The sequence below is a fragment of the Ceratotherium simum genome, chromosome 2 (genome assembly GCF_057802395.1).
Source record: "Ceratotherium simum simum isolate JZ-2026a chromosome 2, ASM5780239v1, whole genome shotgun sequence".
Lineage (NCBI taxonomy): Eukaryota > Metazoa > Chordata > Mammalia > Perissodactyla > Rhinocerotidae > Ceratotherium > Ceratotherium simum.
The window spans coordinates 52,895,358-52,921,441 of record NC_141901.1 but is presented as its reverse complement, the minus strand read 5'-3'; the positions used below and the strand labels follow the sequence as shown (position 1 = coordinate 52,921,441).

At 33.2% G+C, this 26,084-nt stretch overlaps 1 protein-coding gene across 8 annotated transcripts in view; it reads left to right on the top strand.

Annotated features, from left to right (window-relative positions):
• SYCP1 (synaptonemal complex protein 1) overlaps positions 1 to 26,084 on the top strand; it is a 120,271-nt gene that overhangs the window by 51,064 nt on the left and 43,123 nt on the right. For 7 of the 8 annotated variants that reach the window (XM_087445009.1, XM_087444979.1, XM_087444996.1 and 4 more), the window contains 8 exons: positions 5,350 to 5,454; positions 6,265 to 6,368; positions 7,757 to 7,874; positions 9,413 to 9,483; positions 12,070 to 12,151; positions 15,572 to 15,634; positions 18,805 to 18,867; positions 19,040 to 19,102. In XM_087445009.1, coding sequence (XP_087301135.1) covers positions 5,350 to 5,454; positions 6,265 to 6,368; positions 7,757 to 7,874; positions 9,413 to 9,483; positions 12,070 to 12,151; positions 15,572 to 15,634; positions 18,805 to 18,867; positions 19,040 to 19,102 — 669 coding nt within the window. The remainder of the gene's footprint in view (positions 1 to 5,349; positions 5,455 to 6,264; positions 6,369 to 7,756; positions 7,875 to 9,412; positions 9,484 to 12,069; positions 12,152 to 15,571; positions 15,635 to 18,804; positions 18,868 to 19,039; positions 19,103 to 26,084) is intronic. The other variant, XM_087444988.1, reaches the window with a different exon arrangement.

Sequence of the window (26,084 nt, the reverse complement as noted above, 5' to 3'; positions counted from 1 at the left end):
ACATCTCTACCTGATTTTGCAACTCCTAACTCTTCCGTCTCTTGGGAAGCATTTTTTCTAAATGCTTATCCTTTCTCCATTGAATAGCTTTTGCACAAACTCTTGTAAATAATAATAGTGTTCATATTGCTTTCAGATTTGTTAATGCATAGTTGTACTTCAAGTCTCAGCTTGAATATCAGTTATTTAGGAAACCTCTGTTGATACTCCTAGCTAGTTTTGGACTCTGTATGGCTTGTTCCCATAGCACCCTGAACTTTTCCTTTATAGCACTTATCACAAATGAAATTAATTTATTTTCACTATAATTGTTTAAAGCTTTATTCACCCTTTAGATTCCCCCTTACTTAGCACAGTAGATGGCACATAGGAGGTACTCAGTAAATAAATAGTAGAATGAAGGTTTGCTCCACTAAGGGCTAAGAACCTATGTCCTGTTTGCCCTGTAACCTCGGTACTTAACACAGTGACTGACACTTTATAAGCACTTTATAAATATTTGTCGAATGAATGAATACTAAAGCATTGTTTTTACTATAAAGATTCACTCCTACGTGGACAAGGATTGATTTAGGGTTCTGTTATATTTGAAAAGCAATAGACAATAATTAATATCTTGGTCCTTAAAATCATAATGCTTCAATTGATAGCCAGCCCTTTACTTCTTGGCTATATGACCTAGAACAATTTACCTAAACTCTAAATGCTACAGTTTTTCCATCTATGAAATGGGGAAAATAATTGTACATATCTCACAAAGTGACTGTGAGGGATAAATAAGATAATACATTTACTCATTTGACAAACATTTGTTGAGTTCCTATTATGCTATACTCTGAAGATACAGTGGGGAGCAAATGGATGCATATCCTGCTTTCATGGAATTAAGTCATGAAATAATCACACTTGAATACAAGCAGTCATTCAAAGGTAATATTGCAGTGGTGACAAGGGCAACAAAAATTTAGTTCACGGTGCTGAGAGGCTTATAATAAAGGGAGTTGAACTAGTTAGAGAGGTCAGGAGAGGCTTTTTTTTGAAAAAGTAAAGATTGAACTGAAATCCAGAGAAGGAAAGGAAGAGCTTACAGGTAGAGGAAATATGTACAAAGGTCGTTTGATGGGAAGGAGTATGGTGAGTACACCATGGAGTGAAACGAAGAGTGTGGTGCAAAATGAGGCTAGAGAGTCAGGTAGTAGCCTAATTATGTAGTAGGGTGGCAATTCATGGCCTTTTAAAGCATATCAAGGGAATTTTGTATTTATCATAAGAGGAGTGGGAAGTGCTAAAGAATTTCAGCAAGGAGTGACTTGGTCAGATTTGCATTTTGAAAAGCTCATTTGGCTTGCAGTATGGTGAACAGTATATTAAGATAGAAATTAAGAGTAGATACACAATCACGGTGGCCAGAGGAGAAATGATTGTAGCTTAGGCTGGGAGGTGGTGGTAGTAGTGAGAAAAGTGAATGGTTTTGAGAGATATTTAAGATTTACATACTTTGAATTGATGTAGGGTGATGTTACCATTTGTTGAAAAGACTCTCCTTTTTCCATTGAGTTGCTTTTGCACGTTTATAAAAAATCAATTGGCCATATCTGTGTGGGTCTATTTCTGGATTATTTCTGTTTCCTTGATCTATTTATCTATCCATTCACCAATATATCAGTGTCTTGATTACTGTAGCTTTATAGTAAGTCTTAGATTTGGGTAGTGTAATTCTTTTTTAAAATTGTTTTAGCTATTCTAGTTCCTTTACTTTTCCATATAAAAGTTTTAGAATCAGCTTATCTATATCTAAGAAAATCCTACTGGAATTTTGATTGGAATTGTGTGAAATCTATAGGTCAAGTTGGGTTGAATTGATATCATTAGTATGTTGAGTCTTCTAATACATGAACACAGTATTTATCTCCATTTATATAGATCTTCCTTGCTTCTTTCATTAGCATTTTGTATTTTTCAGCACACAAATCCTGTATATGTTATTGTTATAGTTATACCTAAATATTTCTTTCCTTGAAGGTGTTGTAAATAGTATTTAAAATTTTTTTCCAGTTGTACATTGCTAGTAGATGGGAGTATGATTGCTTTATGCATTGGTCTTGTATCTTGCAATCTTGCTAAATTCACATATTAGTTCTAGGGATTTTTTTGCAAATTCCTTGTAATTTTCTATGTAGACAATCATGTTGTCTACAAATAGGAACAGTCATATTTCTTTTTTTCTTGTCTAACTGTACTAGCTCAGAATTCCAGTATAATGTTTAGTAAGAGTGGTGAACGTGTACATCTTTGATGTCCTGATCTTAAGAGAAAAACATTCAATGTTTCACCATTAAGTACGGTATTAGTTACAAGTTTTTTGTAGAAGTTCCCTTCTATTCCTAGTTTGTTGAGAGTTATTATTATAAATCTATTTTGAATTTTGTCAAATACTTTTTCTGTGTCGATTGATATGATCATGTGGGTTTTCTTCTTTAGACTATTAATATGGTGTATTACATTGATTGATTTTCGTGTATTGAACCAGCCTTGCATTCCTGAGATAAATCCTACTTGGTGTGATGTATTATTCTTTTTCTATATTATTGAATTTGTTTGTTAATATTTTGTTGAGGATTTTTGTTTTTGTTTTCGTGAGAGCTATTGGTCTGTACTTTTCTTGGATTGTCTTTGTCTGGTTTTGGAATCAGGCTAATGCTGGCTTCATAAAATTGGTTGGGAAGCATTTCTTTCATTTCTATTTTCTGGAAGAGATAGTATAGAATTAATATTATTTCTTCTTTAAATGTTTGGCAGAATTCTCCAGTGAAATCATCTGGACCTAGAGATTCCTTTTTGGCAAGATTTTTAACTATGAATTTAATTTCTTTCATTGTTATAGAACTATTTAGGTTACCTGTTTTATCTTTGGTAGATTGTGGTTTTCAAGGAATTAATCAATTTCACTGAAGTTGTCAACTTTCTGTGCATAGAGTTGTTTGTAGCATTCCCTGTTATCCTTTTAATGTTCTATGGGGTTTGTAGTCTTACCCTTACTTTCATTACTAATATTAGTGATTTGTGTTTTCTTTACTAATTTTATTGATCATTTCAAATAAGCTGCTTTTTGTTTCATTGATTTTCTGTACTGTTTTTCTGTGTTTAATTTAATTGATTTCTGCTCTTTGCTGTTTCCTTCTTTCTGCTTCTTTGGGTTTATTTTGCTCTTTTTCTAGGTTCTTGAGGTGGCAACTTAGATTGTTGTTTTGAGACCTTTTCTAATATAAGCATTTTAATGCTCTAAATTTCCTCTAATCACTTCTTTAGCTATATTCCACAAATTTTTATATGTTGTATTTTCATTTATGTTAAAATATTTTCTAATTTCTCTTGAGATTTCCTCTTTGACCCTGGTGTTATTTAGAAGTCTGTTATTTAATTTCCATGTATTTGGAGATTTTGCTCTTATATTTTTGTTATTCTTTTCTATTTTAATTCCATTATGGTCAGAGAATATACTTTGTTTTATTATTTAAATTTGTTAAGGTTTGTTTTAGAAATCAGGATATGGTATATCTTAGTGAATGTTCAGTGTGCTCTTGAAAAGAATGTGTACTCTGCTATTTTTAGGTAGAGTGTTCTATACCTGTTAATTAGATCCAGTTGGTTGGTGGTGGTGTGAAAATCTTATATGTTTTTGATACTTTTTTGTTTAGTTCTAGTTACTAAGAGAGGTGTATTAAAATCTCCTACTTTGATTTTGTAGTTGTCTGTTTCTCTCTAATTCTGTCAATGTTTGGCTCATGTATTTTGAATTTCTGTTATAAGCCTCACATTAATATATAACTATTATATCTTCCTGATAAATTGGACTCCTTGATCATTATTAAATGCCTCTCTTTATCTTTGTTAATACTCTTTTGTCTTGAAGTCTGTTTTAACTGATATTGTTATATTGACTCCAGTTTTCTTATGTTTATTGTTTGCATGGTATATCTTTCAACCTATCTTAGTCTTTATCTTTGTAGATGTTTGTATATATCTATATTTTTCCTGTATATAATTGGGTCTTCCTATGCACTATTGCTAGAGTTTTCTTTTTAAATCATAAATATGATCATGTTATATTATGGTATCAGAATTTTCAATAGCTCCACATAGCCTGTAGATAAAATTCAAACTCTTTAACTACAATTTGTAGTTTTTATAGTTATTAATATAGGACCTCTTATTGGCAAGCCTTTAATAAAATTGTTGTGATCTCACACTTGAGTAAACAAAATAAAAATTGAGTTCATAAATGTATACTCTGTTGGATAACAGGAGGATTTAATAGAAATTAAGTATCCATAACTAAAGAGTTAATGGTTGTATTATACTTTGTCTTGCTAGGTTTCTAGAGCTATGCTGTCCAATATGGTAGCCACTAGCCAAATGTGGATTTTAAATTTAAATTAATTAAGATAAATCAAATCTAATTGTCAGTGGCGCAGCTATAATAGTGGCTCAATAGCTACCATATTGGACAGCACAGAGAATGTTCCTATTATTGCAGAAAGTTCTGTTGTACAGGACTTGTCCAGAGAAAAGGTTGACAAAATTTTTATGGAAAGAGCCAATAGTAAATTTTTAGGCTTTGTGGGCCATATGGTCTCTGTTGTGGCTACTCAACTTTGCTGTTATAGGGCAAAACAGGCATAGCAATACATAAATGAATAGATTGACTATATTACAGTAAAGCTTTATTAAAAATAGGCAATGGCTGGATTTGGCCTGTGGGCTGTAGTTTGCTGACCCTTGGTGTCTAGAACATTGAATTTAATTCTTGACACCTTATTTAAAATGGTATATTGACAAAATGAGACTACCCTGAGGGAATTTAAAACCATTTCATAGGAAGAATGATAATAATAATTAGAGATTTTAGAATAGTTACAAATTGGGGAGTGATGATAACTCTCTTCAAATATTTGTCAGCTATCATGTGAAAGAGAAATTAGACTTCTATATGATTAAGGAAGGCAGAACAATGACCGTTGCATATAAGTTACAGGGAAGCACATTTTGAAATAGAATAGCGAGTGACTAATAAATGCTAATAAATTGGAGTGATTTATGCATACGATAAGGTTTGAATTCAATGACCTGTAAGATGTTTTAAAATAAAAAAATTCCAGGGCTCTGTCCATTAAATCCTGTGTCATTATATTTAGTTTTGAAATTTACTTAATAATGACTTGGTTTCTCTTTTAAAAAATTTTAGCCAAAGAGAAACTTGTAGTCTCTCCACACCTCTATTTAGACAGTTTGATTATTTTGAATATGCGTGTGCTTTGACTATCATGATTTGTTAATGTTCTTAAATAGGCAGAAAACCAAAAGGTTTTAGATGAAAAGAAACAATTTGAGAAGATTGCTGAAGAATTAAAAGGAACAAAACATGAACTAACTAGTCTTCTCCAAATCAGAGAGGTTTGTTTAAAAAGGATACATTTTTCTTTCAAATATTTTTTTAGTAGACTACAGATTTACAAAATAGATTATGGTGTGGCTATTAGCTTTGTGAAAGGTTTCTTCAGAGAGAAACCTTTTAAAAGTATGTGTACCTGCTACATTTAATATGCTAATGATTGATTTAAAACACATCTACAGAACCTCAATATGTAATATGGGAGAGAAAGGTCAATATTTAAGATATCAATAGTATGCATAATGCTGTGGTTTATAATGATTACATTTCTTGATGTCTTGAGTATTTCTTAATTGATACATTTAAAATTTAGCCTTTATTAGGTTCTTAGTTTACAATAGTTTTTATAGTGCTTATAATTTTAGAATATGTCTTATTTTAAAAAAGTGTATTTTCTGTTCATAACAGCATTACATTGTAACTGTCTTTTTATAATAGTAGAATAGCTTTGTTTTTAAGGTACTATCTGATTTCATTAATTAATATATTTCTTTTTAATATAACATTTTAATTGAAATTAATTACTTGGTAGAGTAAAATTGATAAAAATATTTTATAATACGTATGTAAATATAGTTTTACTGGTTGAACTTCAGAATATTGAGATGGAATTTACTCGTATTGCATTTGTCATTGCTCATTGTTTTAAAATTATAATGGTTATGGCATTAAATCTACTTAAATTAAAAAAATTTGACGTATTCTTACTAAATTTTTGCCAAATATACGACTTGATTACATAGAGTAACCATACTTTTTAAGTGATAAAATTATAAAAACGTTTGCTGTGATTATACACATTTATTTTCCAGAGAAAAGTACATGATTTGGAAACACAATTAACTGCCATTGCAACAAGTGAACAACACTATTCAAAACAGGTTAAAGAGCTGAAAACTGAGCTTGAAAATGAAAAGTATGTTTTCTATTTATAAATAGCTTATGTATTTAATTCCTAAGCTTTCTGGTAGTTAATAATAAATTAGCAAATTATATTCAGTGTTTATTTGAATGGGCTTAAAGTTGTGTTTTATTCCTAATTAAAGATCAAAATAATCTGTCAATTTCATTGTTAAGGAAAGTACATATCATTGACATAGAGTACATCACAAAGTTGAGAACTACTTTAGAAGATCGATATGTTACTTTTCTTGGAGATATTAAATTTATCATAGAAATAGTCATTTGCAGTTCTAACTAGTTATTTTCGTTGTTTTGCTAAATTATTTCATAGGTTTGTCTTGATGAAATGACAAAATACAAATTGATTTTTTACATTGTTCAAATAAATATTTAATTGAATGATTCCCTACTTGGTATGTTTAATTTCGAGAGAAAGTGGGAGGAAATAATTGTTGTGTTATTAATCAGAAGTAAACTCAAGTAGTCAATCTAGTGGTGAACATGATTTTTCCTTTTTTGGTTGCTTCTCTGCTCTAGATAAAAATGAGAAGCACTTATCTTAGTATCTTGTCCTTTCCTTTTCAGCTCCCATTCCCTGCTCCTGGTGTCTTTTCAGCAGTACTTTTTTAAGGGCTCTGGGTAAAATTAATCTATTAACCAAAATCCCTGTTAATGAATGGACTGATTAGTTATTTATGCTTTAGTATAAATTTATGTTATTCTTGGTATATTTGCTTTTTTTAACCTTTTGTTTTTTAATCAAGACCATTATCTACTCTTTGGTGAATTTCCAGTATCAGTAAGTAGAAGGAGATAATAGGTGCTTCTGAAATCATTCCATAGAGCCACATACTCCCCTTCCTTCATTTAAATTGATTCTGGCTGCAACCAATAACAGCAGTCATCTCTCTCCAAGTAGAGCATTTGAGTCCTTGTAAGAGCAGTTTAAGTGCTGTGCACAAAGGTTAAACCTAGTTTTATTTATTTTAATTAAAAATAGTTCATACCTGAAGTACCACTTTAATCAAATCATCAGAAATTTGAAACGGTTTCTAAGAGGCAGTGTACTAGAGAGAAAAAATTACATGAAGAAAATAATATACCATTCAAAATTTGTGGAAAAATATGGGGGATGAGGTGTGAGGAATATGCAAGGAAATATATGACATCTTGAAAAAATTATTGTAGAAAAATTTCAAACATGTACAAAGTAGAGGGAATAATGTAATGAACCAGCATGTACCTATCACCCAGCTTCAGAAATTATTAACTAATGGACAACCTTATTTCATATGTACCCCCAGCCCTTCTTCCCTTTCCCCTAAGATTATTTTGAATTAAATTCCACATCATATAATTTCATATGTAAATATTTTGGTATGACATGTTTTTTAAAAATAGGCTTAAGAATACCGAACTAACTGCAAGCTACAACAAGCTTTCATTGGAGAACAAAGAACTAGCACAAGAAATAAGTGATATGGCTCTAGAACTCAAGAAACAGCAAGAAGATATTAATGTGAGTTGAAAAAGAAAGTACCAGTGACTTAGTTTTCTTAACTGTGAGATTAGGGGGTTAGAACAGATGACTTCTAAAGACTCCTTCAGATTTAAAAGTCTCATTATCTTAGAACTGATACTTTGTTTTAGAAGAAAATATGCATATTGATCTTTTTTTTTTTTTTTTTAAAGATTTTATTTATTTACTTTTCCCCCCAAAGCCCCAATAGATAGTTGTGTGTCACAGCTGCACATCCTTCTAGTTGCTGCATGTGGGACGCGGCCTCAGCATGGCCGGAGAAGCAGCGCGTCGGTGCGAGCCCGGGATCCGAACCCGGGTCGCCAGCAGTGGAGCGCGCTCACCCAACCACCAAGCCACGGGGCCGGCCCTGCATATTGATCTTAAATGGTGATAATGGGCAACAGAATATAGAGACTACCCATTGATAATGTTAATCTAATTTTAAGCATCAAGATTTTTATGAAATATTTATTTAACAAGTATTTTTTTTTTTTTAAGATTTTATTTATTTATTTTTTCCCCCCCAAAGCCCCAGTAGATTGTTGTATGTCATAGCTGCACATCCTTCTAGTTGCTGTATGTGGGACGCAGCCTCAGCATGGCCGGAGAAGCGGTGCGTCGGTGTGCGCCCGGGATCCGAACCCAGGCCGCCAGCAGCGGAGCGCGAACACTTAACCGCTAAGCCACCGGGCCGGCCCTTAACAAGTATTTATTAAGTAAATCATGTAAGACAATGTGGAGGATACAATGATGAATAAAATATCATCCTTCCTCTTTGGGAGCTTATGACTCAATAGAAAAAATAAATGGTTGAATAACTTAAACAAAATAGTATGTCATATGTGTTGTTTTGGGGACAAAGTGTTATCAGAGTTCAGAAGGATCACTTCTGTCTTGGTGGAAGAGAAGGCTTCAGAGAGAATATAGCATTGACTTTGGCCTAAAATGGGCCAGCCCGGTGTCATAGTGGTTAAGTTCGTGCACTCTGCTTCGGCTGCCCGGGGGGTTTGCTGGTTCGAATCCCGGGTGCAGACCTATGCACTGCTTATCAAGCCATGCTGTGGCAGGCATCCCGCATAAAATAGAGGAAGATGGGTGTGGATGTTAGCCCAGGGCCAATCTTCCTCCTCAAAAAGAGGAGGATTGGCAACAGATATTAGCTCAGTGCTAATCTTCCTCACAAAAAACAAACAAACAAAATACAACTTTGAATAAATAGAAGTTCACTAGGTAACAATGAGTGGAAAGGCATTCCTTGAAGCTTCAACAATATTAACAAAGATACAAGGCTCCAAGTATTGCTGGGAAACAGCAAGTAAGACTTGTTTTGTTAGCTGCTATACAGAGATTGTTAGGGGAATAATTAAAGTATGGCTGGAAAAGTAGTGTGGAACTATGCAAGTTAAATAGCCCATTCTCTTGCTTTGTATATAACTAAATGAATTTTATGCTGACAAATAAAGGTCTTAAATATTAGTTTCAATTTTATTTTTATGAAACAAACTAATTAATATAAACGCTGATTATTTCTTTAGAATAGCAAAAAGCAAGAAGAAAGGATGTTGAAACAAATAGAAAATCTGGAAGAAACAGAAACACGGTTAAGGCAAGACTAATGAATTGGCCTTTTTTGTCTGGCAAAAGATATTAGTATTTCTTTTCTTTTAACTTGTACTTAATTTAGATTAAACTTAACGTTGAATATAATATAAAGTAAAAAATTAGACAAATTACAGCTTTGGAATCTTTCTTAAAGATAAAATTGTAATAAAGTATTTTATACTTAGTGTTGAAATAGTGAGATCAGACATAGAAACTAATTTTAAAGCACCATAGACTTTCTAATATTTAATATTTATTTAATTAAGAAAGTACATTAATCATATGCCAGAAAATTTAGAAGAGAAATAAAAACTTTTCTATTATTTTAAACGTTATCCATGTTTCTGGATGTTTTCACAGTCATCTATTTTAATGCCTGTATACTAGTCAACCAAGTGGATATAACATTATTTATTTCAATTCTTTTTATTTTTGGATATTTACATTTTCCAGTTTTTCACTGTTATGAATAATACTGTAATAAACATCTTGGCACATACAAATTTTTTACTTATTTTGAATTTGATCGGATAAATTTCAAGCAGTACAATTTATTGAGTCATATTCAGGAATAATTATTTCAATGACTTTTGATAGTCAAATGGTTTCTAATAGTTTATATTGTATGAAAATGCTGGTTCCAAAATGTTTTAATTGGTTTTGGGCACTATGACTTTATTTGATAATATAACAGATTAAAAACAACTCATTGTTCTTATGATTTATAATTTTCATTTATTGGGTAAGCTTTGGAATTTTTCATGTTTGCTTGCTGGAATTTCTTCTTTCTGAAGTTGCTTATACCAATTGCCCACTAATATTTTGAGGTCTTGATTGTTTTCTTATTGATTTATTTAAGCTTTTAAAAAAATGTTAATCCTTTATTTTGTTTTGCTTACAGCACATATTTTCCCCAACCTGTATTCCTTTCACTTTGTGTAATTTTTTGTCATACAGAAGTTTTTTGATTTTGTATTAAATCTAATTGTCTTTCCTTTTGTAGTTTTTCCCATTGCTTTTATACTTAGAAATTTTTTGCCTGCTTGAAATCAAATATTAATCTTTAGTTTTTTTTAAATTGATATATTGATATTTAGTTTATTTTTCTTTTTTTCATATAATAAAGACATTTCAAGATAGCAGTTTACTTCTTAACACAGCTATGGATCTATGACCTGGTTTTTGATATGCAGCATTTCGTTTATTATTTTCTAGATAATCTGTTTTTGTAATTTAAAGTTCCTTTTAATCCATTAGTAATTTAGACAATTTTCAAATATTTGGAGACTTTTGTTTGCACTTATATTCTGAAGTATTAAGTTTTGATTTTTTATGTTTGGTTAAAGAATGTGGTCGTTAAAACTTATTGCTATTTTAAATTATTTGAGATCTCCTTTAGAGCTAATATACCTCTCTCATAGGATTGTTGGAGGATTGTATGAGGTACTGTGAATTAAGTGCTGAGCACAAGGCCTGGCATATAACTGTTAAACTATTTTCTGGATTTGCAAAGTCATCTTTTATTATATTTCTAATGATTACTTTTGTCCATTTTCCTCAATTTTCTTCTTCAGAAGTAGCTGCTATTTATAGATTGAATCTCTGTGATTAAGCCACTGTAGATTTTGGGGATAAAAAGTGAAGACATATTTTAGGGAAAGGCTGCTTTTTATTTAAGAGAATTCAGATTATTTGGATAATATCTTTTTGAACATCTGCCTACTCTATGGACTTACAGAACTCACAGAACTCTAAATATAAATATATTTAAGAAAAATAAGAATATACCAATTAAAAATTTAATACTCAGTTAAATGGTAAATATCCTGGATTCAGTTTTCGTAAGGCCAATTATTCCACATGATTGACTATTGTTCCATGCATACAGGTTAGACCCAGCAACGTATTAGTGGTAATAAGAAAGACAACAATTAGAAATAGCTTCACATATTCATCTGAGACAAAGCACCATTGTTTTCATGTGCCACAGGCAGATGTTTAATTTAAAAAATTTTGAAAGAATAGTACATGTATATGGTACAAAATTCAAAGGGACAAAGGAGCACGTGGTGAAAGAAAAATATTTTTCTTGACCTTTGTCTTCTGCCCCCTTCTCCGCCAGAGGTATCACTGTTTCTTGTGTGTTTCCAGAGATACACTATACATATATAAGGATATATGTGTATGCAAATGTCTCAGTCATATAGTTTTATATTAAAATCACTTGTATTTATGTCTGTAATTTATTTGTATAAAATTATGAGTATGTCTTAGAATGATGACTAATTTATGACTAAGAAAACACAAAAGTGAAATTTTGACTTAAATAAGAAATGTGTTTCTAGGAGGTTTTTTTTGATGGAAAAATAGCTATAAAGATCCACATAATTAATTTCAAAATAAATGTATAAGTTAATTTAAATATAGGAGTAGAAGTGTGCCTATTGGTATTAACGCATGAAGAATTACCAAACAAAATGAAAATATAAACCAACGAAAAAATAATAGTCAACCATTTTAGAAATTCTAGAAAGGGAATAAAATGAAAATATAAATTTTATTACAATATCACTCTTCCATTTACTTTAAGGAATGAACTGGAATCTGTGAGACAAGAACTAAAACAGAAAGGAGATGAAGTTAAATGTCAATTGGACAAGAGTGAAGAAAATGTATGTTGTATTTAATGATAAACTGTATCGTAAAATTTCAAATCATAACAACAATACCATGTGTCTAAAAAAAAATGAAGTATACTATTGAATAACTAGTGATTTAGGGACTGTTGTAGGCTGTTGACCTTAGAAATATAGGCAAAGTTGGGTTATTTTGCATATGTGGTTTATATCTAGAAGAAATAGTGGCATAATTGTAAATTTCTGTCATAAATCCTCAATATTTAATGTCAGTTTACATTTTTACACTAAATACATGACACATGCTTTGATAATACAGAATATATTGGTAAATTGATTAATTAGTTTGTGTTGCGCTTTGATGGATATGGTTTCAACAAGTTGAGATAGGAAGAAGGTTTTTAGGGAAAATATGAAAGTGGAACAGTATAAAGTTATGTGACATGATTATAGTATATAACATACATGGTGGGAGAAAATTGTGCCAAAATGGAAAGATCAAGCTAGATTGTGAAGGTCTTGACTGTTTTTTCATTCATTCAACAAATATTATTGACTACCTACTATGTGCCAGGCACTGTTCTAGGTGCTGAGTTTGGATTTCATTTGTTTTAATGGACAGTGGTGGTCCAGTTAAGGTTTTTTGTTAGGGAAGTGACATTTTTATTTTTTAAGAATGGAATGGGAAGAGGTGAAAGGCACTGAAATCAGTTGAAAGGCTGTAAAAAATTGTCTTGAAAGCTCTGAAAAAAATTTTTGGAGAGGACTCTGGCCTACTTTAGTTCGCTTCCTTATTCCTGAACTAATATTGTGGTTAGGGGATATAGTAATCTAGCCAAGTCTGATCTGGGTGCCCACTCCTAGAGACAGATCAGTCTCCATCAAACTACATGGACTGAGCAGGATTACTGTGGAATTTACAATAAAGGAGTCTTTGTAGGAAAGGATGGAGGCAAGACCAAAACATAGGTCCCCTATATAAATGCTATTGGAGCCCATAGAAGGGACATCTAATCCAAACTTGAGTTAGGACAAGCATCCTGGAAGAAGTGACATTCAGTTTGAAACCTTAGATTAATAGGAATTAGTGGAAGCAGGGGCCAGCCTGGTGGCTCTGCTTCAGTGGCCCAGGGTTCACAGGTTCGGATCCTGGGCGTGCACTGATGCACCACTTGTCAAGCCATGCTGTGGCGGCGTCCCATATAAAATAGAGGAAGATGGGCAGGGATGTTAGCCCAGGGCCAATCTTCCTCAGCAAAAAGAGGAGGATTGGCATTGGATGTTAGCTCAGGGCTAATCTTCCTCACAAAAAAAAAAAAAAAGAAAAGGAATTAGTGGAAGGCAGAGGGGTGGACACAAGTATATCGGGGAGAAGAGTATCCACGTTACAGATACACATATACACACACACATACACACATTATATATGAAGTATGAGAGAGCCTGTCATATTTAAGCAACTATAAAAAGTTCATCTTGGCTGTAAGGTGGAGTTTAAGACAGTGGTGATAGTAGAGAGAATAGGGTAAGATGAGAGAGGGAAGACGAGGATGGGGAAAATGACGGTGGGAGAGATGAGGGTAAATCATTTAAAGGCCTTATAATCTATATTTAGGAGTGTGAGGTTATTGAAGAGTTTTGGCCTGAGGAGTGTCATAATTATATTTACACTTTATTTATTCATTTATTTTTTTTCTCAAAGCCCCAGTAGATAGTTGTATGTCATAGCTGCACATCCTTCTAGTTGCTGTATGTGGGACACGGCCTCAGCATGGCCGGAGAAGCGGTGCGTCGGTGCGCGCCCGGGATCCGGGCCCGGGCCGCCAGCAGCGGAGCACGCGCACTTAACCGCTAAGCCACGGGGCCGGCCCTCATATTTACACTTTAGAAAGTTGTAAGACTGTTGGAATAGTCCAAGGATGAGATGAATTAATATTTTTAATGGCTTATAATGGAACAGGAACATTGTAGTTTCTTTATATATGTTATCTTATTTAACTGGAAGTCATTTTTGTCCTCATTTTATGAGTTAGGAAATTGGGACACCAAAGGTAAAAAATTTCAAAAAGCTACATGACTAAGTAGTAGAGCTGGCCTTTTAAGATTCTTTTTTTTTTTTTTTTTGTGAGGAGATCAGCCCTGTGCTAACATGTGCCAATCCTCCTCTTTTTTTGCTGAGGAAGACTGGCCCTGGGCTAACCTCTGTGCCCATTTTCCTCCACTTTATATGGCACGCTGCCACAGCATGGCTTGCCAAGCGGCGCGTTGGTGCGCGCCCGGGATCCGAACCGGCGAACCCCAGGCCGCCGCAGGGGAGCGCACACTTAACCGCTTGTGCCACTGGGCCGGCCCCTAAGATTCTTTAAAGATTTTATTTATTTTATTTTTTTCCCCCCAAAGCCCCAGTGGATAGTTGTATGTCGTAGCTGCACATCCTTCTAGTTGCTATATGCGGGACTCGGCCTCAGGATGAACGGAGAAGTGGTGCCTCGATGCGCACCCGGGATCCGAACCCGGGCCACCAGCATCGCAGCACGCGCACTTAACCACCAAGCCACAGGGCCGGCCCACCTAAGATTCTTTAGACTATACTACATTTTTTTCTCTCAAAAAGCTATTTTTTCTTTGTTTTATATTTATTAAATTCAACCAAAAAAAAATGAATTTAATCTCCTAACTTGGTATGTAATTCACTACTTTAAAATTTGTATCAGAGGCCACTTCAAAACACTAATCTTGTTGTTTGTGATGGAGAAAAACATGAATTTGATGTTTAATGTAAAATAAAAATCCTCTACTAAGAATTTAAATTTATTTTACCAATGTAGAAAATATTAGTGATGAGTTAAGAAAAAAAACTGAAGTTCAAGACAAGTTGTTAGCATATTTAAGCTTTCCATGGTTGGATTTCAGTTTACCTATTGAAACAGTTTCCCAGAAAGAATCAAAGTTGCAAATATTTCTCTGCTATTTTGCCTGACATTGAAATTCGTTACACTCTTCTTTTCCCAATCCACTACTTTAGTTCAGACATTTATTATTTCATACATACTTTATCTGACCCTCAGTTTACTCATCTTTAAAATGGAGAAAATAATACCTATCCTTTCAATATCATTGGGTTGTTACAAGGTTCAGATTAAAAAATGTTTGTGAAAGATGTATTTAAGAGATTATAAACATTTATATACAAGACAATTTTTAAAAATTCAAGATAAACTGGGAAAGCTGATAAAATATTGCAAAGTGATACTGGGCTAAGATAAAAATGATGAACATTAACATATAAACATTAACAATTTTTTTAAGAAAAAGGATACTGAAATAAACTGGGAGAACTGATAACTGTTTATGTAGAAATATAAGACTAAACTGTATAATTTCTAAAAGATACTCATAGAAGAAGATAGAAATTCTGTTTCTATTTTTAATCTGATGTCAAATAATATTTTTTAGGTTCGAAGCATTGAATGTGAAGTTTTGAAAAAAGATAAACAAATGAAGATATTGGAAAACAAGGTATTATCAAATTACAAAAAAAACTTTGGGAATGGAGACTTTGTAACAATATATGTATGACTAGATTCTTTAGGGCCACCCTTTACACTGTGCTGTACAAAGAAATCTCAATTCTCCTTTGAATGCTTTGAAGAATAATGAAGGACTTTTATTGCAGGTTTCTTTGAAGAGGCTCTGCATTCAGAAGTTTTGCACAATGCTTCAAAGAGCAAAGTTTCATTCAACTCTTTAGCTATCTCTTCCCTTTCCCAAAATTTCATACTGGCAGCAGCTGCATTTGTTGTGGATATCCTTAGAATGACAAGATGCTTTTAAAATCATTCTTAGACACTTCTCCTACTCCTATAATCAAGGTTGCTGTGGAAAAATTTCTCTTCTCTTTATGTGAAGTGTTTTTACTGCCTGGCTGCCCATCCCAATTCATTTCTCTCTTCTCTACACCTCACCACACACTTGTCCTCAACTTGACCTTCTATATAATGAGTAGTCTTCTGGAAAGTATAGTTCCCTTTCTGAAGTTCTGACCTCTAATAATCAACACCATTTTCTTCTACCTAGAATTCTGGTGAATAAAATTTGTTTCTATGCACATGAATTATTTTACTTAAAAAAGAACTGTGAGGGCCGGCTCTGTGGCTTAGCGGTTAAGTGCGCGCGCTCTGATGCTGGCGGCCCGGGTTCGGATCCCGGGCGCGCCCCGAGGCACCACTTCTCCGTCCAACGCGAGGCCGAGTCCCACGTACAGCAACTAGAAGGATGTGAACCTATGACATACAACTATCTACTGCGGCTTTGGGGGGAAAAAAATGAATAAGTAAAATCTTTAAAAAAAAAAAAAAAAAGAACTGTGATAATTTAAAACCTTTTCAAGAATTTCTGGGCATTCCACCAAATATATTTATCTTAATTAGCCCTAAATTTGGAGATTATTTAAATTTAAAAGGATTGTAAACTTAAGTTATTTTAATTTTAATTAGCTTATTTAGAAAGAAGGGAGAGTGAGATGGGGCAGTCAAAATGACATTCAAATTTAATAGTTCTGATGTCCTTATCATTTTAGTAAAATATACACATTTTTTTGGACTGTGTAGTAATGCCAGTTATAAAGATGGTTTTTTAGGAAAAACTGAGTAGGACAGAAGTATGGTCATCAACATTAACTCTCAAGGGAATAAGTTTTGATGGTCTGAAGAATGGAGAAATACATGAAACGTGCTTTCTCGGGCAAAGTTATAATTTGGAGATGCTTCAAACTGATATTCTTTAAATTTGTCCAGCATTCATTTGGTAAGGCCAAGAAGTAACCAATTTTTCTGTCTCTGAGTTTTAAATTTCAATTACATTTTTCATTACCAGAAGTTTTAATTAGTTCTTTTTAAAATCTGTTCAATCGTCTTTTATAGTCTGCTGTTTCTTGTTCATAGTTTCAAGTCTTTAATTTTTAAAAATATGTTAAATGTTTTAGTTTGGTATTCTTTGATAATTCCAATATCTGAAGTCTTTTCAGATCTGATTCTGTTCTTTGTTCTTTCTGCTCTTTGAGCCTTTTACTCATTGAGCCTTATTTTTTTGTTGTTTATTATAATACCTTGGAATTTTATTTATGGGAATTGTTTAAGGCTTGTGTTGAAGTTGGTATCCTTCCAAAAAGATTTTCTTGAGAGCACTCCTAACTGGGCACCATTTTAAATTAAATTCTCCATTTGAAGTTTTTTTAGATCATAGAGATAGCATGAATTCAGCTTATAAACCCGTATGGCCACTTCATGGCTACAAATTTTCAGGGAAGATTTTTATGCCTTTCACTCAGTGCCAGAATCAAGACAGACAAGTTTCCTTACTGTCGCCTTCTGTGTGGCAGATTTATTTCTTGTTTACGCTTTCACTAAGTCCTTTGAGTTTGTGGCTTTATGCAGGATTGTCTTGTTAGATTCCATACCTTTAGTGAGCTCTAAGTTTTATTTCCTATCTCCCTTACCTTAGGTAGGTTCAGCAGATACCCTTAGGCCAAATGCTGACTTTGGTGCTAGCCCCAAAACTTACCATTATCACTTTAAAGTGATAATTTCAAGCAAGCAGATTCCTTACTTTCTAGCCATTTACTTTTAAATTATTTTTATTAGGAAGGTTGTTCAGAGTATTTAGGTGGCTTTTCTGCCAAAAATGGAAATCCTTGATTTTCTTTAATAAATAAAAATTGTGTACACAAACATTTTCACCTGCTGATATGTTTATACTAGTCAAATTGGCACGAAAATTAGTAAAATGTTTCTCACTTTTCTATAGCTTTTCTACCTTAGTTTTCTTTTGAGTTTTCAAAATAGACATTTGTGGGGGGTGAGGCACATTAAATTTTAGATAAAATAAATTACTTGTAACCAGCAGTGCCATATATTATTCAGTTTCAGAATAGTAGCTGACTATTGACTGCACATGAGTGTTGCAAGAATAATACTTAATAGAATATTTTGTGCGAATGAGGGAGATTAAAAATTTTTTCCATTGGAGTTTCTTTCTACTTTGATGGAAATTTGAACAATTTACATATCTGTGATGTCTTGGGACCCTTTAGAAATCTGTGCTGCTTTTATGGTACTCCAAATATTTCTTGGGCTAATACCTCTTAATCCAATTCTGCCTGTGAACCCAGGTGAAATAGTCCCTCAAAGTGAGATATTAAAAAAGTGGTTTAGCTGATATTTCTAGAAGAGGAATTAAAATGTAGTTAGGAGGAGATAGAGTATCATATTATTTTCCTTCCCCAAGTATAATAAGTAAAAGAAATCTCAGAAATGAGAAATGAGGAATAACGAGTAAGGAAGAAGAAAAATTATAGTTACTCTTACCTCTGGCTGTGGCTTTTCAAATTCCAGTTAATAATATAATTCAGCCTTCTGTATAGGGTTGACCAAGAAGCACATTTTCTTTAAAGTAATTGAATTTAAATGTTCTTTAAGTAGATTAAGAAATGTTAAGAATTTCAAATTTTTGTTGAGATAATCTTTATTTAAATTTGTACTTGTTCACATAATTTTTGACATTAATGGAATGATTTAGTAACATGATTTTTGAAGGGACCTCTATATTACTTTATGCAATATTTTTTGTTAGTCTTAAGTTACTTATTTTGACTGGAATATTGAATAAAATAATTTCTCATAATTTTTTAGTGTAACAATTTAAGGAAACAAGTTGAAAATAAAAGCAAACATGTTGAAGAACTCCAGCAGGAGGTATGTGCTGATTCTCAAAATCAAACTATTTAAAAAAAACCCGTATTTTCTCACTACAGTTTTAGAGAATAATGCTTTCCTTTCCTTTAGTAATTTCAGTCTAAGTCAGTGGCAGTACAAGTTTGATTCACTTTGGTACTAAACGTGATTCTTTATTTTTAACTTTTAACAGAATAAAGCCTTAAAGAAGAAGGGTACAGCAGAAAGCAAGCAACTGAATATTTATGAGATAAAGGTATTTGGAATCTTTATTTTTAAGATACTAGTAAATAGATGAGAATTTAGGAATTTTATTCCTTTTGTTTATATTGTAACAGTTATTTTCAAACAATATCTTTTGAGATTGTGAGAATCAATCCTTTTAGTTGTAATAGAGTGCTCATCTATGACTTAGCTGGGTTAAAATCATCTAAGCAGCTTAAAAATATGTGTGGGTGTGTATATATGTATATATTCATATTCCTTACCCAAATGTTGAAAATTGAGACTGAGTAGGTTTGGGATAGAGCCTTGGGATCTACATTTTAAAAAAGCTCTATATGTGGTTATCTTGCTGCACAAGGGGTTTGAGAATCATTGACTTTGTAGAAAACAAATTAAAGTCCTAGAACGTAAGCTTGTGATATCAGGGCCATATTTTGTTTGTCATCTTATTCCCTATTCCTTGAACAATGACCAATAGTTTGTAAGTACTTATTAAATAGCTTTTGAATCTTGAATGGAAAGCAGTGGTTCTTGGTATGTTAAATATGTGCCTTTTTTGGGAAAGCAAATATCTTACACCTTCTTTCAATACTATTTGAAATTAAAAATATGTGAATGTTGTGATTAAAAATGAAAGCAAGTAAGAATTCTCATAAACTGCTGGAATTATATAGAAAAATAGTTGATACATATATCCTCTAATGCAGCCCTTCTGTATTTAGGTAGAATCAGGAGAAATGTACAAAAATATTCATAGCAGCATTACTTGTAGGAGTCCTAGACAGAAGACGACACGGATATCCATCAATAGTATAAAAATAAGTCAGTAGAAAATGACCCTAAGATGACTCAGTTGTTGGAATTAGCAGATAAAATCTTTTATGCAGCTATTGTAAGTATGTTCAAAGATGGAAAGGAAAGTATGATCATAATGAAATAACAAATGGGGAATCTCAGCGAAGAAATGGAAACTTTAAAAAAGAATCCAATGGAAATTCTAGAACTGAAAAGTAAAATATCTTAAACAAACGAACAAACTTTAATAGTCTTACTAGTAGATTGAAGACAGATGAAGAAAATGTCTGAACTTGAAGCTGGATCAATAGAAATTATCTAGTTAGAGAAACACAGAGAAAGATTAAAAAAAAAAAAAAAAGGAATGGTACCTCAGTGGCCTGTGGAACAATATCAAGTGGTTTTTGATGTGTAATTGGAGTCCCTGAAGAAGAGGAGAGAGAGAATAGGGCAAAAGAAAATTATTTGAAGAATTTCTCACGTTTCATTAAAAAGATAAATTTGCAGATCTGTGGCTCTTAGCAAATCCAAAATAAGATAAATAGAAAGAAAACCATACCTGGGCAGATATATTTTAGTCAGAGTGTTAAATCTAAAGATAAAGAGAAACTTAAAAGCAGCCAGAGAAAAACATCACATTGCATACAGGGGAACAATGACGGAATTAATGGCTGACCTTGAATCAGGACAGTGAAGGCCAGGTAACAAAGGAAAGACTTCTGTAAAATGCTGATAGAAATAAACTGTCCAACCAGAATTCTATATGCAGCAAAAATAAGGACATTGAGAGCTGTACTAAATGCTAATGAAATGCTGAAGGAATCTTTTCAGGCTAAAGGAAAATGGCATCAGGTGGAAACTTGAATCAATGGAAGGGATGAAAAGCCCTGGAAATGGTAAATATTAGTTGAATATAAAAGGCTATATATTTTTCTTCTCTTAATTTTTTAAAGGGTAAATATGACTGATTAAAGCAAAAAAAAATTGCCATTATAGAGTTTATAAGATATGTGGCAACCATAGCACAAAGGACAGGAGAGTAAATACAACTATTTTGTTGAAAGATTTTTACATTATACACGAAGTAGTACAATATTAAGTGGTAAATGTACTATGATAAGTTAATGATACATATTTTCCTCCCTAGAGCAGCCACTATAAAATAGTGCAGGGACATAGTGAGAAAGCCAATAAAGGAATTGAAATGGAATACTAAAAAATTTTGATAAACCCAAAAGGAGGAGCAAAAGAACAAAAAAGAGATGATATGAATAGAAAGCAAAGAGCAAAATGATATATCTGAACCCAACCATATCAATAATTACCTTAAATATCAATGGGCTAAATATTTTAATAAAAAGGCAGAGATTGGTAGTCTGGATAAAAAAATCAAGGCCAAACTATATGCTGCCTGCAAGAGGCACTCTATTTAATATAAAGATACAAGTAAGTTGAAAATAAAAGATGGGAAAAAAAGATATACCATGCAAACAGTAAGAAGAGGAAAGCTAGAGTGACGATTTTAATAACACACAAAATAGATTGAAATATGAGAGTATTATCAGAGATCCAGCGGGGCATTTATTTATTTATTTCTGTTTTCCTTGGTTTATACCATTACTGTTATTTATTTATTTATTTATTTTTTAATTTTTTGTTTATTGCTGTAACATTGGTTTATAACATTCTATAAATTTCAGGTGTACATCATTATACTTCTATTTCTGCATGTACTACATCATGTTCACCACCAAAATACTAATTACAACCCATCACCACACACATGTACCGAATTATCCCTTTTGCCCTCCTCCCTCCCCCCTTCCCCTCTGGTAACCACCAATCCAGTCTCTGTCCCTATGTATTTGTTTATTGTTGTTATTGTCTACTACTTAATGAAGGAAATCATATGGTATTTGACCTTCTCCCTCTGACTTATTTCACTTTGCATTATACCCTCAATGTCCATCCATGTTGTCACAGATGGCTGGATTTCGTCGTTTCTTATGGCTGAGTAGTATTCCGTTGTGTATATATACCACAGCTTCTTTATCCATTCATCCCTTGATGGGCACTTAGGTTGCTTCCAAGTCTTGGCTATTGTGAATAAGGCTGCAATGAACACAGGGGTGCATGTACCTTTGCAAATTGGTGTTTTCAAGTTCTTTGGATAAATACCCAACAGTGGAATAGCTGGATCATATGGTAGTTCTATCCTTGCTTTTTTGAGGAATCTCCATACTGTTTTCCATAGTGGCTGCACCAGTTTGCACTCCCACCAGCAGTGTATGAGAGTTCCCTTCTCTCCACATCCTCTCCAACACATGTTGTTTCCTGTCTTGTTAATTATAGCCATTCTGACGGGCGTGAGGTGATATCTCATTGTAGTTTTGATTTGCATTTCCCTGATAGTTAGTGATTTTGAACATCTTTTCATGTGTCTGTTGGCCATCTGTATATCTTCTTTGGAGAAATGTCTGTTCAGGTCTTTTGCCCATTTTTTAATTGGGTTGGTAGTTTTTTTGTTGTTGAGATGCAGCAGTTCTTTATATATTTTGGAGATTAAGCCCTTATCAGATGTATGGTTTGCAAATATCTTCTCCCAATTGTTAGGTTGTCTTTTCGTTTTGTTGATGGTTTCCTTTGCTGTGCAGAAGCTTTTTAGTTTGATGTAGTCCCATTTGTTTATTTTTTCTATTGTTAGTCTTGCCCGGTCAGACATGGTGCTTGAAAATATGTTGCTAAGACTGATGTCCAAGAGTCTACTGCCTATGTTTTCTTCTAGAAGTTTTATAGTTTCAGGTCTTACATTCAAGTCTTTAATCCATTTGGAGTTAATTTTTGTGTATGGTGTAAGGTAAGGGTCTACTTTCATTTTGTTGCATGTGGCTGTCCAGTTTTCCCAACACCATTTGTTGAAGAGACTTTCTTTTCTCCATTGTATGTTCTTGGCTCCTTTGTCAAAGATTAGCTGTCCATAGATGTGTGGGTTTATTTCTGGGCTTTCAATTCTATTCCATTGATCTGTGTGTCTGTTTTTGTGCCAGTACCATGCTGTTTTGGTTACTATAGCTTTGTAGTATATTTTGAAATCAGGGAGTGTGATACCCCCAGCTTTGTTCTTTTTTCTCAGGATTCCTTTAGCTATTCGGGGTCTTTTGTTGTTCCAAATAAATTTTAGGATTCTTTGTTCTATTTCTGTGAAAAATGTTGTTGGAACTTTGATAGGGATTGCATTGAATCTATAGATTGCTTTAGGAAGTATGGACATCTTACCTATGTTAATTCTTCCAATCCAAGAGCATGGAATATCTTTCCATTCTTTGTGTCTTCTTCAGTTTCTTTCAGCAATGTTTTATAGTTTTCCATGTACAGCTCTTTCACCTCTTTGGTTAAGTTTATTCCTAGGTATTTTATTCTTTTTGTTGCCATTGTAAATGGGATGGTATTCTTAATTTCTCTTTCTGCTGCTTAGTTGTTAGTGTATAGAAATGCAACTGATTTTTGTATGTTGATTTTGTATCCTGCAACTTTACCATATTCGTTTATTACTTTTAAAAGTTTTCTGGTGGATTCTTTAGTGTTTTCTATATATAAAATCATGTCATCTGCAAATAGTGACAGTTTCACTTCTTCCTTTCCAATTTGGATCCCTTTTATTTCTTTTTCTTGCCTGATTGCTCTGGCTAGGACTTCCAGTACTATGTTAAATAGGAGTGGTGACAGTGGGCATCCTTGTCTGGTTCCTGTTCTTAGAGGGATAGCTTTCAGTTTTTCACCATTGAGGATGATATTAGCTGTGGGTTTCTCATATATGGTCTTTATTATGTTGCGGTACTTTCCTTCTATACCCATTTTATTCAGAGTTTTTATCATAAATGGATGCTGTATCTTGTCAAATGCTTTCTCTGCATCTATTGAGTTGATCATGTGATTTTTATTCTTCATTTTATTAATGTGGTGTATCACGTTGATTGATTTGCGAATGTTGAACCATCCCTGCATACCTGGAATAAATCCCACTTGCTCATGGTGTATAATCTTTTTAACGTATTGTTGTATGCGATTTGCTAGTATTTTGTTGAGGATTTTTGCATCGATGTTCATCAGTGATATTGGTCTGTAGTTTCCTTTTTTTGTGCTGTCCTTGTCTGGTTTTGGTATCAGGGTAATGTCGGCTTCATAGAATGAGTTAGGTAGCTTCCCCCCCTCCTCAATTTTTTGCAAGAGTTTTAGAAGGATAGGTCTTAACTCTTTTTTGAATGTTTGGTAGAATTCACCAGGGAAGCCGTCTGGTCCTGGACTTTTATTTTTGGGGAGGTTTTTGATTACTATTTCAATCTCCTTACTGGTGATTGGTCTATTCCAATTCTCTACTTCTTCTTGATCCAGTTTTGGAAGGTTGTATGATTCTAAGAATTTATCCATTTCTTCCAGATTGTCGAATTGGTTGGCATATAGCTTTTCATAGTATTCTCTTATAATCTTTTGTATTTCTGAGGTGTCTGTTGTAATTTCTCCTCTTTCATTTCTGATTTTACTTATTTGTGCCTTCTCTCTTTTTTTCTTGGTAAGTCTAGCTAAAGGTTTGTCGATTTTGTTGATCTTTTCAAAGAACTAGCTCTTGGTTTTATTAATTTTTCTATTGTTTTTTGGTCTCTATTTCATTTATTTCTGCTCTGATTTTTATTATTTCCCTTCTTCTACTGATTTTGGGCTTTGTTTGTTCTTCTTTTTCCAGTTCCTTGAGGTGCATTGTTAGATTGTTTATTTGAGATTTTTCTTGTTTGTTGACATTGGCCTGTATTGCTATAAACGTCCCTGTTAGAACTGCTTTTGCTGTATCCCATAAATTCTGGCATGTCGTATTTTCATTTTCATTTGTCTCCAGGTATTTTTTGATTTCTTCTTTGATTTCTTCATTGACCCAGTCGTTGTTCAGTAGCATTTTGTTTAATCTCCACGTATTTGTGGCTTTTCTGATTTTCTTCCTATAGTTGATTTCTAGTTTCATACCGTTGTGGTCAGAAAAGATGCTTGGTATTATTTCAATCTTCTTAAATTTATGTAGACTTCTTTTGTGGCCTAATATGTGATCAATCCTGGAGAATGTTCCATGTGCATTTGAAAAGAATGTGTATTCTTCAGTTTTTGGATGGAATGCTCTGTATATATCTACTAGGTCCATCTGTTCTAGTGTATCATTTAAGGCCAATCTTTCCTTATTAATCTTCTGTTTGGATGATCTATCCATTGGTGTAAGTGGAGTGTTCAAGTCCCCTACTATTATTGTGTTACTGTCTATTTCTGTTTTTATGTCTGTTAGTAATCGCTTTATATATTTAGGTGCACCTACATTGGGTGTGTAGATATTTACAAGTGTTATATCCTCTTGTTTGAATGTTCCCTTGATCATTATGTAATGCCCTTCTTTGTCTCTTTTTACAGTTTTTGTTTTAAAGTCTATTTTGTCTGATATGAGTACTGCTACCGCAGCGTTCTCTTCATTGCCATTTGCATGGAGTATCTTTTTCCATCCCTTCACTTTCAGTTTGTGAGTGTCTTTAGGTCTGAAGTGTGTCTCTTGTATGCAGCATATATGTGGTTTTTGTTTTTCTATCCACCATATGCCTTTTAATTGGAGCATTTAGTCCATTGACATTTAAAGTAGCTATTGATAAGTATGTACTTACGGCCATTTTTTAACTTTTGTTTTTCTCAGTGTTTTAGTAGTCCTTCTTTGTTCCTTTCTTCTTCTATACAGAATTGATGGTCTCTTTAGTTTGACCTCTGTCTGAAAGCTCTACTCTTTAACTCCCTTCCTCCCTCATTTTACGTTTTTGATATCATATCTAACCTCTTTTTTGTGCATTTGTATCCATTACCCTCTTATCATGGAAATATATAATTTGTCCTATTTGTGGTCTTCTCTTTTCCCCTTAAATCAGTTCCTTTAACATTTCTTGCAGCACTGGTTTCTTGGTGACAAACTTCTTTAATTTTTGCTTGTCTGGCAAATTTTTGATCTCTCCTTCCATTTTGAATGATATCCTTGCTGGGTAGAGTATTCTTGGCTGTAAGTTTTTTCCTTTTAGCACTTTAAATACATCATGCCATTCTCTTCTAGCCTGTATGGTTTCTGCTGAGAAGTCAGCTGATAGCCTTATGGGGTTTCCTTTGTATGTAACTTGACTTTCTTTTGCCGCTTTTAGGATTCT